At 35.6% G+C, this 13,060-nt stretch overlaps 2 protein-coding genes across 3 annotated transcripts; one reads left to right on the top strand and one right to left on the bottom strand.

Moving 5' to 3' along the window:
* Positions 1 to 130: 130 nt before the first annotated feature.
* On the top strand, positions 131 to 9,848 carry rbm28 (RNA binding motif protein 28). Of its 2 annotated transcripts, none has more exons than XM_014971644.2 (20): positions 131 to 492; positions 629 to 775; positions 1,111 to 1,217; positions 2,299 to 2,374; positions 2,456 to 2,548; positions 2,627 to 2,695; positions 3,508 to 3,595; positions 3,681 to 3,928; positions 4,049 to 4,115; positions 4,238 to 4,347; positions 4,436 to 4,509; positions 4,628 to 4,763; positions 5,796 to 5,860; positions 5,960 to 6,118; positions 6,336 to 6,485; positions 6,839 to 6,913; positions 7,055 to 7,181; positions 8,300 to 8,435; positions 8,594 to 8,708; positions 9,169 to 9,848. In XM_014971644.2, exons 1-20 carry the CDS (start codon positions 375 to 377, stop codon positions 9,301 to 9,303), a joined length of 2,295 nt encoding a protein of 764 aa, XP_014827130.2. In that variant the 5' UTR covers positions 131 to 374; the 3' UTR covers positions 9,304 to 9,848. The 2 variants fall into 2 exon arrangements, with proteins under 2 accessions (XP_014827130.2, XP_014827138.2); XM_014971652.2 differs by having other exon boundaries at positions 8,303 to 8,435; positions 9,169 to 9,770.
* Positions 9,705 to 10,815, bottom strand: LOC106906400 (leptin-A-like). Its single transcript, XM_014971662.2, has 2 exons — positions 10,649 to 10,815; positions 9,705 to 10,540 (listed from the first exon to the last, which is right to left on the bottom strand). The coding sequence occupies exons 1-2, from the start codon at positions 10,781 to 10,783 to the stop codon at positions 10,208 to 10,210; spliced, it is 468 nt and encodes a 155-aa protein (XP_014827148.2). The 5' UTR covers positions 10,784 to 10,815; the 3' UTR covers positions 9,705 to 10,207.
* Positions 10,816 to 13,060: the final 2,245 nt, after the last annotated feature.

Genomic DNA, 13,060 nt, shown 5'->3' with positions numbered 1-13,060 from the left:
ATCATTAGGGCAGCAGCTTCTCGTTTAAGACTAGAGCAGATCTGGAAAGGTGAAGAAAAGGTCGGAGTAAAGGTTTAAACGTGGAAGCCTCCTGGCCGATAGATGGCAGCAAAGCTCATCCTTAATTATATGCGAAAAATAATAAATCCCCTGGTATTCGAAGATGGCTGCTCCCACATGTAAACATGCGACTTAATGTGGTAGATAGCTACGCTTTAGCAAAACATTCGTATTGCATTTTTTTGTGTGGCTTATTTATGTAAATACTTGTAGCTTGACAGTGAAGTGCAGTGCTGAATAGTGAGCAAATTAGACTTCGGTTTGTGGACTTTTTTCAGAGCTAAGTGTTAGCATTTAGCTGCCAGCAAAGAGCCATGCCTGCGGTGACGATATTCGTGGCATCTTTGCCAGAATCAGCAACAAACGAGCGGCTTGAGGAAATATTCTCTGAAATTGGTCCAGTGAAACAATGCTTCGTTGTTAGAGAAAAAGGTGAATTAATATTTATGCCACTAACTGAGCGAATGTGTGACACAAACTTGAAGTGTATCAAATGACTTGATCTACAATTGTAAATATGTAAGAATGCCCTATTAATAGCTGTTTTCTTTTATTTCCCATAAACCAGGAGCAGAGAAATGTCGGGGCTTTGGCTTCGTCACTTATTCTATGGAAGAAGACGCAAAGCGAGCCTTGAAGGAAATAAAAGATTACGACGGGAAAAAGTTGTCTCTCTCAGTTGCTAAAAAGAAACCAATCAATAAAAAGAAAAGAGGTATGTATTAGGTGCCGTTTGTAAAACTACACAGTAAGATGTAGCTTTATTTAGCTTATGATGGAGAAAAAAAATGCGGCTGGTCATTTTTTTGTCATTTTGTTCACCATGTTATTCATACTTTTATAAATGCCACTGTTCCAAACAAAATATTAAATTCACAAGCTAAAGTATTTTTTTTCTCTAATAGACCAAGTAAACCAAAAACATTGCTGTCTATTTACTTTACCAGTGACACACAATAAATACGCATGTAAACTTACATGAAAACAAAAGCCTTGACAAGCAGGTTGCTTTCAGTCCATTTCATAACTTCATATTTTTTTATTTTGCAGAAAAAGAGGAAGCATCAGAAACATCTCAACATGAACAGGAAACTACAGACGTAAAGAAAAGAATATCTAAACAAGGCAGACTTGTCATAAGGAATCTCAGTTTTAAGGTATAGTGCGTTGTTTGGTGACAATTTACAATAGCAATAGACTGAAATAAAGTTGCATACAAACTTCTACCACCTGGACACCTGATTGGATATCACTGTTCTGTATCCCTTAGCATCATTTTCCATATTTTACCACATGATAACTGCAAATCCAAGGCACCAACCATTTAATTAATGCTTTTTATTTCATCTTTAATATTTTCGGAACACCAAACTTGGGCATGTTGGTATAATAAACGGGAAGACACAATGGTATCTCCAGCTTAAATTTCAGTTCACAAAATGAAGATTTACATGGTGATGCGAAGGGGGAAAGAATGGAAAAGTGAAAAGAAAAAACTGTGATGGCACAAGTTCGGAGTCTGGCATGGCACTTAATGGGAGATCCAGTCTGCATTTATGTGGCACTTTGAGAAAGTGTTGATCACAAAACTTTTTGTTTGGGTATCAACTGTTCTGCAAAATCTGTCTTTTGTTGCTCTGCCATGAATTATTGTTATTTTTTAGATTAAAAGATTAAAATGGCTTTGAATTTTCTGGCAAAAAAAAAAATGTATGTACAAAGAGCATTTTTTGGTAGAGTGAGAGAAAAATGTTTTATCCACTTACTTACCTCAACAAATTTCACCTGTTTTGCTAAGTCTTTTTTGTGTAAACAGTGAGCATCCATCAACATATTGGTGCTAGAACCTTTCCTTATATTTAAAGAAAAAATGTTTGATACATTATCAAGTATTTTAGGTTTACTGGCTCTAAAATATGTTTGCCCTCTAAAAATCTTGATGCCAACACCTTACCTGTTGATGTTTCAGCATAATTCATTTCAAACCAACAACGTATTTCTTTACAAACGAAAGCTTTAGTCAGCTTACTTTGATTTTTTTTTTTTTTTTTTGGCATGTTGCCTAGTTTTATTCCCTTTGTTTGCATTTGCTGATAAATTAAAAGAAAAGTATTTATTGTATTTAGCTGAGTGTTGTTCTGCTATACATATGCATGTCTTGTAACATGCATTGTTGCATAGACTTTATGAAAAATAATTGTAAACCTAAATTCTCCTAATAAATTCCTTATGTTACAGTGCACAGAACAGGAACTAAAAGAAACATTTGAAAAATTTGGCACTGTCGTGGAGGCCAGTATACCCCTCAAACCAGGTACTTATTTTACTCTTTATGGACACATACGCTTTGCCTTGCACTGCAGAAATACATTTCCTCTCTTTTGTTTTCTAATAGATGGAAAGATGCGTGGATTTGCATTTGTGCAGTTTAAAAATATGTCTGGTGCCACAAAGGCACTCCAAGCTTTGAATCTGAAAGAGATAAAAGGTCAGTGCACAAGACAGTGTTTCTGGTTTTACAGTGGTCAGTTCACATCACATTGTAATCTTTTTTGAATCTTCACAGGTCGCCAAGTAGCAGTTGACTGGGCTGTGCCAAAAGAAAACTATATTGCAGCACAGCAGTCTTTAAAAGGTAAATACGTGCGTGTGGATGCAGTAATTATTCATAGCAGAACTTAATGGTCACCTAATTAACTCTGGCTTGGCTTTGTGACAAAAAGGCTTGCTGCTGTTTAACACCAAAGGACCTGATTATCTGCCACAGTGTGCTAGTAAAAAACTGCAACTCTTGTACTGCCCTGAATTATTATATTTTTTTAGTTGATTCAAATGATGTAATTTGACAGAAATGTTTTTATATATTTTTTAAATATTTGTTTGAACATGTTGAGGAAATTTGTAGAGGCTAATGATGAGTGGTCATTTTGGATGGACGATATGTAGGATATCTATGAGATTTATTTATTTCTCTACAAATTCTATTTAATTTTTCTCTTAAATTCCTTATTTTTTCATTATTTTTCCGATGTTACAAAGTTAACACCTTTTCACCTAAAAACTATGATGAAAAAAAAAAAAACAAGAAAAAAAATGCTTAGTAGTTGTTTTTAGCTTATAAGTATATCTGTTGATAGATTTATTTTTGCATAATAAAAACTGACTGATATTCATGCTACTTTTTTGCTTCACATTTCTTAAGTGTAGACAAAATATTTTTACAAAAAAGTTTCTGTTGTGACATGTTCAAACAGTTAAATTTTTTAAAGTTCTTCTTTTCATATCTAAAATGTTATCATTTAAGTATTTTATGCTGCTCTTAGATTTAGAAAACCAGGGAATATTGACATTGATGCACTTATATTTTACTCCCTTATCTTTTGATCTACAAGGTTAAAATGTATCGCAACAGGCCTTCTCCTAACAGTGATTGGTTTTTATTGTCAGGAACTAAAGTTGCAGACGAGGCAGATCCCAAAGCAGGAAGTGAACCTGAGGATGAAGAAAAGAAACGAGAACCAGCTGTGAAGAAAAAGTGATTCTTATGCTCATACATTTCAGATGCCGTCGTTCTGCTCTTAAGTGTTGCAGTGTTGCTAATGTTGCTAATGCTTTTGTAGAAGTGGATTGAAGGCAAATGCACAGCAGGTGGAGGATCTTCAGTCAAGCGATGAAGATGATATTGAAGAAGAAGAAGAAGAAGATGATGATGATGATGATGCTGAAAAGGAGGATGATGATGAAGAGGAGGATGTAATTAAGGAGGAGAATAATAGTGATGATGATGGCGATGATGATGATGGTGGCATTGATTCAGATGAGGATTACAGTGACAGTGATGATGAAGAGGAAGAAGAAATTTCACCAGGTTTAAATTTATTTTTCTTGTTTTATCATTGTGTTTATTATATCTCTTACATGATTTCTATGTGTTTCTCTTGTCTTTAGTACAATCACTCTAACATGTTACAACTGTTTTATCCTCTAGCTCAAAAACAAAAGCCAAAGAAACATTTGCCTTCAGATGTGAATGAGGGCCGGACAGTTTTTATCAGGTGGGATCATTTTTCTGTTTGCTCAACTCTCACCAGCCTTAATATACTTTAGTCTTTCTCCTGTATGTGTCCAAGCAATTCTACAGAGTCGTTATAGTATCTTTTATAAATCTGGCATTTAGGAACTTGTCATTTGACACGGAAGAGGAGGGTCTGGAGGAAGTTCTTCTACAGTTTGGAGAGGTCAACTACGTGAAGGTTGTTCTCCACCCAGAGACACAGCATTCCAAAGGTCAGAAAAACTCAGTTTATTTCTCTTCTTCCTCTGTGGTTTAAGAAGGAAACACTTACTTATTTTAGTTTTTTTTGTTTTTTTTCAGGTCTTGCGTTTGCCCAGTTTAAGACTAAAGAGGCTGCAGACAGCTGCATAGCAGCAGCACAAGATGAGACGGAGGTAAGAAGAAAAAAAAACAATTAATGAATGATAATAACTTCTGCCCCTTTGTTGTTCAATATCAATATTGGTCCAAGTTTTAGGATATATGTTGATGTCGCCGTAACATTTTCTCCAGAGTGGTGGAATCCGTGCAGACGGCAGAAAGCTGATGATTGTAAAAGCAGTAAGCAGAGAAGATGCGCTGAAGCTGAAAGTCGACAAGAAAAAAGTCGAGACGGGCAGCAGGAACCTGTACCTGGCCAGAGAAGGATGTGAGTGTTTCAGCCTATTTTGCTTTGTCCTTATTAAATTCATAACATTGCATATCCAAACTAGAGATGCACCAGTCAGAGTTTCTTAGCTGATTTCTGATCAGTCTCTCTTAAAGAGCTTTTATTAATTATCTCTTTTTTTTAGTCCTTTTGGTGGTAATTGATGGAGGCAATGTTGTGTTGTGTGTGACAAAGCATTCAGTATAAAGCTGAGTTTGTTCATGTAAGGTCTGATTGTTTTTGTTTATTCATTTTAGCTGTCATCTGATCTTTTAACATGTTAGACATAGAAATTGTCAAGTGCTGTATGAAGAAAAACCTTTAAAAAAAACAAAAACGTGGTTAATGCATCGATTTGGAACTTGAATAAGTTCATAAACAAATGTTGCAAATATGAACAAATAGTCAGGATTAAAATATAGGAATACTTCATTAAAAAGTTTTTCCATGAAACTTGTATATTTATTGCCATTTTTTATTTCTAAACCACAGCTTTTAAGAATATACTGAATAAAAGTATAACCCAAATAAACACATAAAAAGTGAGTTTCTCTATGGTATAAGTGTTTGTTTAATATAAAGAAAAAAAGGCATAATATTGATGCATGTACTTGACTTCTGTTCAGGAAATTTTCTTCTTATCTTTTGGCGCCTCCACCTGGTCTGAATAGGGTAAATGTTTGCTGATTGAGCCAGAGAATGGGAAATGCAGAGCTTGCCCGTCTCATCATATTGACCATATACAGTTCAAAATGTATTTTTTTGTTAAAGGAAAGATGGGATATTTGGGTTTCTGAACAGCTGGTCACTGCTCAGGGCTGAACAAACTGAAATCTGCAGATTTAGCTCACTGGGTAGTTTCCTCTTCAATACAATTTTTAGGATACAATTAACTAATTCTGTTACATCGTTGCTCACTTTGAGTAATGCATTTTTTAAAAATACAATGTTAACTTTCTCCCTGCCAACTTTTAGTTTGAGATGCTCCTATATGTATGCTTGCTTTCTACTCACTTTCCTTCGAACCCTCAGTGATCCGCGCTGGAACAAAGGCAGCAGAGGGAGTCTCTGAGGCAGATATGGCCAAAAGAGTCAGAGTGAGTACCTTTTGTTTTGGTGGATGATCTCTTGAGCTTGTCTAAATCTCTCAAGTGACTTCTATTTTGACTCATGAGTTGTGCTGCTTTCCTTTTTAGTTTGAGGAAGTAAAGAGAGCCAAGCTTCGGGATATAGGCGTATTTGTATCGAAAAATCGCTTGTGCATCCATAACCTGCCAAAATCTGTAGACGATAAAAAACTCAAAGCTATGTGCCTTAAAGGTCTACAAGGAACCAAAGGAGTTCGGATCACAGAGGTAAGATTTTGTTACTTGCAGAAAAAAAACAAAACAAGAACTCATTAGCTTGTTAGTTTTTCTCGAATTTTTCTCTTGTGAGATTTCTAAAATATATTGGTAACTTAAAGGGAGCCTTGAATTTATCTGTACTGAAACTAGAGAGCAGGTTATTTTTGTTATTGTTCATTGTGTTTGTATGAATGTCTATGTATTTGTTTCCTGCCTCTTCCTTTAGTGTCGGGTCATGTATGACAGGAAGCCAGAGAAAGGTGGAGTGAAGGGTCAGTCGTTGGGTTACGGTTTCGTTCAGTTTCGAGACCATGAGCTGGCTCTCGCCACTCTGCGCTACCTTAACAACAACCCTGACATCTTTGGCCCACACAAGGTACACTTTTCTACATTTTATCCATTTTCTGTCTGATTCAACTTTATTCTGACCGTTTTCTTGGATAACATTTAATTAACCTTTTCTTGTTCATGTTACCTTTACCAGGAGCATCTCAGTGCCCTGTACATTTCGCAAAGATGTTGCCAAGCAATTTTTAACTTTTTATTACAGTAAAAATGTTACATACTTAGTTTGTTCTAATAAAATCATTAACTCAATAAAGCTGCACTTATTAATGTCATTTCTGATCAAACTCAAAAGAAAAATCATTTTGAGTCAAAGACAGAGAATACTGTATGTAGATGCCATTGCATCAATAGTCTGGTCCAGTGTATTCTTTTCTTTTGCAGAGACCCATTGTTGAGTTCTCTCTGGAGGACTCCAGGAAGCTCAAACTCAAGGAAATGCGGAAACAGAGAAATAAAGTTTGTGCAGTTATTTGTTTCTTGTAATATTTTGTGAGACTGTTGCAAATTTTAGTCCCTGGAGCAATATTGTATTTTTATTTTTTTATTTTTATCATTAACTTAATTAACTTTCTTAGTATTTTTTACTTTTGTTGACAGGACTTCATCCAAAATCGACCTGTGAAAGGAGAATTAAAAAAACCCCAAACAGGTTCAGACATCAAAAAAACAAAGAAGGATGGAAATAAAGGACAGTCTTCATCTCATCTGACAGGAAAGGAGAAAGGTAGAAAGGATTTTTCTTAGATTAAAATGTTTGAGGGTTTTTTTTAATACTGTATGTTAAGTTCTTGGACTTAAGGGTAGTATATAAGTGGTCCAATGTTTTACTGTCCTGTAACATCTCAAGTATAGTACAATTTAAAAAATTCGCAATAACCAGCTAGTTCACAAAGTTAAATACACATTCTTTCAATTGTAGGGTTTTACATCAACTGCAAGCTGCTCAGGTCCTGTGATTTCAAAACAAAGTTAATCACCATTATGTTTTTGTTTGTGTCCAAATCTGTTTTCTGCTCCTCTTTACTTTGATCCCTTTTGTCCAAAGGACATTGTTCCAAGCCCTGTAACTCACAAACATGAAATAAGGCTGCACAATATATAAATTGTATATTGTCGTCGCTATGTCAGGGTGTGGAAAACGTATATTGTAAAGGCCTGCTTGGAGTGCAATATAATATATTCCAAGTGTTGTGAACTTGCATAGCAATGACGGCACACATGAGGAAGAGGAAATTTGAAATATATTGCACTTGACTTTGTTATCCCAATTTTTACCAACATTACTGCCATTGCAAGATTTTCTGATATTGCACTTCTACTAGAGCTGCTTAATAACAGAAAAGGCATTATCAAAACTTTGTTGGTCATCATTACACTGTAATCTTGAAATTAGATTCAAATTAATTTGAAACAAAGAGTTGCATGTTGTTTTTTTAAGTCAAGGTCAACATGATGAAAGTTAAGTCCAAGCCTTTGTTGCACTTTGTTTTCATATTTCAGATTATCTGACATTCCCCCACCCGTTGCCTCATTTTCTGTTTTCTTGGAAAAAATTTGTTTTGTCATATTTCTACAACGAGTTGACGTGAAACATAAAGAGTCATTGCAGAGCTCCAGACCTCTCTACTCATTAAAAACCTACAACAGCCATTTAATTTTTTTTTATGGAATGATTTTTAGAAACTGGGACTTTTAAGTTTTGCTTTTCTAGGACTGTGTTTGTTGTTTTGTTTTTGTGAAATTTCTAATAGAAAATAAGCTTAAACTGCACTTGAGCCAATCGATTCGATATTGTTAGAATTTGGTTTCTGCTGCTATTATTGTTTTCTCTTTTATCTTCAGCAGACACTGGTGAAGGACAGAAGCAAAACTTTTCAGGTTTTCAGACCAAACCTGAGATTGAACATGTTGATTTACAAAACGGAAAGAAACGAAAGAAGGTTTTGCCTTTTCCTTCCCATCGGGGACCTAAGATCAGGTACGGTTCCATCTGCACTCCTCTGTCTGCTTCATGGTTTCCTGTTTATTTTGTCAATTTGAACAGGCGGTTTGAAGCTGTGCATGCAGGAAGCTTATGTTTGATATCTCAGGGATCATGTCTTTGTTGCATTTCATCTAACTCTTGTCCTTTTGCAGAATGCGTGACAAAGACAAGCAACAGGTTCCACCTCCCAAGAAAACAAAGCCAGGGTCTAAAAGGAACAAGCGCCAAACACAACAATTTGAAAAGCCTAATCAGGCCAAAAAACAGGTTTGGAAATATTGTCTCAGTTCTTATTTGTTGTCTGAGAAAGCACAAGTTGTCTTTATTTATTTATTTATTTTTTTAGAATGTAAAGCTCAAATTAATAAGCGTTTAGGGAGCAAACACTTTTTCATATTTTTTACTCACTTTATTGTTATCTAATAATAAAATTTGTTTGATATGAAACATTTAACTATGACTGAAAAACAAAAACAGAACGCAAAAGAGGGCAAACACCTTTTGATAGCTCCTTATTCCGAGATGTAGATGGACACCTTTTGAATTATTATCAGAAGATTACTCAATCACCAATATTTGACAGTTATTAAAGGGTTTAAGGACAAAGCTGTGTGTTCATTTTCAGCTTGTGTGTATGCTCGACAACAGAACAGCAGTTACAAATGGTTTGTCTTGTGTCCTGTAGAGTCTAATATCACTTTTTTTGGCGTGTTTTTGTTTTCAAAAGTTTAAGAGTGCTACGAAACAGTTCAAGAGGAAGGATGGGGACCGTTTTGATTCCTTGGTGGAGCAGTACAAGAGGAAACTCTTGGGCGGCGACAAGAACGCCTCCATCAAAAGAAGCAAGTGGTTTGATAGTTAAAGCCATGACCATGTAAGCAAGGAAGAGGTGGCTTACAAAATACTATCTACTGGGATTTCTGAGTAGATATTTTTTTATGAACTGTGCTAAACTGTACAGTTTATTTGCTCTGTTTATGACACGGTTGTTGTCAAAGCAAATTTGAAGTTTTGTCTGTTTTCTGGTTTTCTGCATATTTCTTAAAAAAAAAAAAAATTCTTAAAATTTAGTCTTTTTCTGTGCATCATTGCTTTATGTGATTTTTTTTTAAAATCATTATTTTTCCTTATTTTGACAATGTCTGGTTATATTTGAATTATTTTACTCATTTAAATACATGCAACTTAGGTACACGTAAAATATGTTTTTCACTTCATCATGACTTTTCCAGCTCATTTGTACAAATAACACAACGCTGACAATTAAGAAGAAGTTGAATATTTATTTAGTTTTATTCAAAACATTAAAACTTCACTCGTACAAAAATATTCAAGACATTTACTGTTGCTTTTTACCCATTTTGCAGCAGCTGTTGATATTGCACAAAAATAAAAGTTCCCATTTACGATGTGCCTTTGGTTCTCAAACAAACCCGTTGGCTCCTGGGATTTCCCAGAGTGACAGTACATCTCATGTCTGGTTGCAGTTATCAAAACTGCGGATTCAGCGTTAGGGCTAGACCGATTACTCTCACTGAGAGCTCGTTATTGACGCAACACTCTTTCCATATAATATATATCGAGATATGCATGAAGCATAGATTAAATAGGTTAAAAATACAAAAAAAAATAAAATACAAGAAATGCATATGCATCTGTTATAAAATAAGTGCATTTTAAAATGAAATAATTGAAAATGTATTGCACAGTTTTGACCTCAATAACAGTGCTAGCGCAGATTTCAATCTTTGGCTTCAATCAGTTTTTCAGCAAGATGGAATACCATGAATTTGGTTCTGGAGCATTTCGACGATCTTCCTCGCTCCATTGATGGCTGCCATGCTGATGGCTTCAACATAGCGTTCTGGGTCCTGTTCCCATTCGTTCTGCAGCTGCTGCAGGTGCACTGGAAGTGTGGGCTTTGGGTTTTTTTCTGTGCAGTCCATCAGTTCGGTGATGGCATTGGTCAGTCTGGAGATCTCAGTTTTGACCTGGGCAACATTCAGTAGATTTTCAGAGATCAGATTGTTGTAGTCATCCAGAGCCACCACAATAGAGGAAAATCCTTCCAGTTCTTGAGGAGGATTGACTGGAATAACCTGTAAAATGACAACATACTTGTAGTCACAAACCAACTAATTTATTCAAACTTCAAGCTGCACTTGTTTTAATTTCATTTAATTTAATTTCGGAGCTCTGAAACATACCGGGAAAGCGTTCAGCCTAACCAAAAGCGTTTTTATTAACGGCTCGATAGTGCTCTTGGCGTCTGGAAGAGGGTTTCCTGTACCCACACTTAGAACATGGAGCAAGAAAAACAGGGCCACTAGTGTCGAGTCCATGGTGATTGTGCTTTTCTGGATACAGAAGAACATATTCCTAGAATATGAATTAGAAAAAAAAAAGTCGAAACATTACTCAGAATATAGCTTTTTTTTATATTTAATAAAACTTTTAGAACAATCAGATACATGCAGTTCATTTGAGTCGCCTTGTAATTTCCGTTTCAATAGATTTTGTACCAGTAAATATTTGTGATATAAAGAACTCTGTGGTTCTCTGTGTGCCATGATCAAAGTTCACCGTGTTTAGCTAACAGTTATTTTTTTTTCCCCTCTGTACTTTTAATTTTGTAGTCTGAAAGTACGAGAAAGTATGATTAGATCAGGCAGAAAAAACAATATTATGACAACATGCTTCTTATAATCTGTCAATTAAATCCACTTCTCAAAATCACGTAAAGTTAATAAAAGATAAATACAACTATATAATGGACAAGTTTGACAGTGAACTCGGAGTGGGAAACACCTCAACATAGTAAATAAGAGATTCAAACAGAAGCAGAAAGAGTGGCTCTTACCTCGCTTGGCGTTTGAATGGGTGACACTGTTTGCCTTCATCAGGGTATCTTATATTAGAGGGCTGTTGAGTCATCTCTTACTCACCTCCTTTCGACCCCCCGCCCCCCACTTACTCACTTCTGCCCATCACCTTCTCCTGCATGCTCTATGGCGCTGCTGCAGCCAGTTCACTTGAAAAGTAAAAGTTGTGTTGCAAATGGCATCAGCATTCTTAACTCAGAAAACTGACCAGTCCACAGACATTCACTTCAACTTGTCTATTTTTTTCTGTAATTCTTGTAGCACTTTGAACCTTGCTTTTGTGATTATAGGTTTTGCTTTGTGCTGTAATTTAGTCAGATACTTTTTCACTCCTGGGTGAACAACAGACCTGATTCTTTATTCTGACAGAATGAATGGTGATTATTGGCACGTTTTGCTCCGTTTGCACGAACAAAACAGGATATTTTGTATATATTTTTGCGTATGTGGTGGGTGGCGGAGGATCCAAACAAGCAACTTGCCCATGGCATCACCTATGCAAGAACTGCCACTTTGTCTTTTATGTTGTATAAATACATTACTTTTTTAAAAATAAGATATGATGGGGAAAAAAAACCTCTTAGGCACCTCTTAGGTTTGATACTTGTGAAATTTAAAACACTTAGCATTACTTAGTACTGATGTATTGACTATTGATGGTTCAATTGAGTTGTAATTTTCAACGTGTAATGCGTTAGTGTGCATTTGGAAATCATTTTACAAAGAAATACACTGAATTTCAAAAGGTACAGTAGATTGCTTAATCTACTGTACAGTAGATACAGTGAAGTTGTCTCCACCTTCACTGTATAATTAATTACAGCCATGTTGAATTTTTTTTTTCTGAGTTTTTTTTAAAGCAACTTTAATTCATGTTTCAGAGAGTTCATAGGGTGTACAGTCCGCAAAGCTGTAGGGGAGCGGGGGTTGGGAAATCCACAAATGGACCCACTTCTAAGAGCGACAGAAAAACTGTCATGCCTATTTACAAATGAAATAGTTTGAATCATGTTGAACAACAGAATGACTCTTACATTTGTTCATTTTTCACTAAAGAGAAACATCATACCAGCTCTCATGAGCTTTCGAGGCTTCGCAGGGCATGTTTTCATCGCATGTGAAAATTATTTTCCTGACATCTGGAATGAGTAACTGCAGTCGGCCCTGGCTTTTTCCACCGTTTGACGTCAACGTGGCGTCAAAATCAGATGCGCCTCATCAAAATCTCAAACATCAGTGTAAAGGAAACTTTGATAATGCGTACAATCAACTTTAAGGAATTAGACAAAATGCAATTATTACTAATTGAGGGGAAAATGTAACAGTCAGGAGAGGTAATGTGTAATGTCACACTGTCATTCTGACTGAAATAGAAAACAGAAATCATTTTCAACCATCGTTTATGTTCAAGAAAACCTTTTGGTATTGAGAAACGGCTTAATAGTAGGCGTATCATGGTAGTAAAATTTCAAGCCTCATAACAATACTAAGAAAAATACATAAAAGCATTTTCAACACAGGAAATTTTTTATGGCACATATATATACATATTTTAATGTCTTAATTAACCCAGACCAATATCAGCACCCATTTAGTAGGAACACAAAATGGCCTTGAAGTTTTGTTTCCTATCATAGTGTCAAAGAGATGCATGCCTGGTTATTGTGTCTCCATTGGATTCAGTTTTAAGAAAACGGGGTTCTTCCATTGTATAAATGCATCGCATTTTTGTTCTGT

This window comes from Poecilia mexicana, unplaced genomic scaffold (genome assembly GCF_051168715.1).
Source record: "Poecilia mexicana isolate PSO_F unplaced genomic scaffold, ASM5116871v1 scaffold_6, whole genome shotgun sequence".
NCBI lineage: Eukaryota > Metazoa > Chordata > Actinopteri > Cyprinodontiformes > Poeciliidae > Poecilia > Poecilia mexicana.
The sequence above is the reverse complement of the archived record's forward strand: the minus strand, read 5'-3'. Positions and strand labels throughout refer to the sequence as shown.

Bases quoted from the DNA above. Each gene is read 5' to 3' on its own strand.
- rbm28 (XM_014971644.2), top strand. From the start codon at position 375: ATGCCTGCGGTGACGATATTCGTGGCATCTTTGCCAGAATCAGCAACA. The intron at 4,116-4,237 runs GTGGGATCATTT...TCTGGCATTTAG, and splicing joins GGCCGGACAGTTTTTATCAG to GAACTTGTCATTTGACACGG. The intron at 4,764-5,795 runs GTGAGTGTTTCA...TCGAACCCTCAG, and splicing joins GTACCTGGCCAGAGAAGGAT to TGATCCGCGCTGGAACAAAG.
- LOC106906400 (XM_014971662.2), bottom strand. From the start codon at position 10,783: ATGGACTCGACACTAGTGGCCCTGTTTTTCTTGCTCCATGTTCTAAGT. The intron at 10,541-10,648 runs GTATGTTTCAGA...GTCATTTTACAG, and splicing joins TTAGGCTGAACGCTTTCCCG to GTTATTCCAGTCAATCCTCC.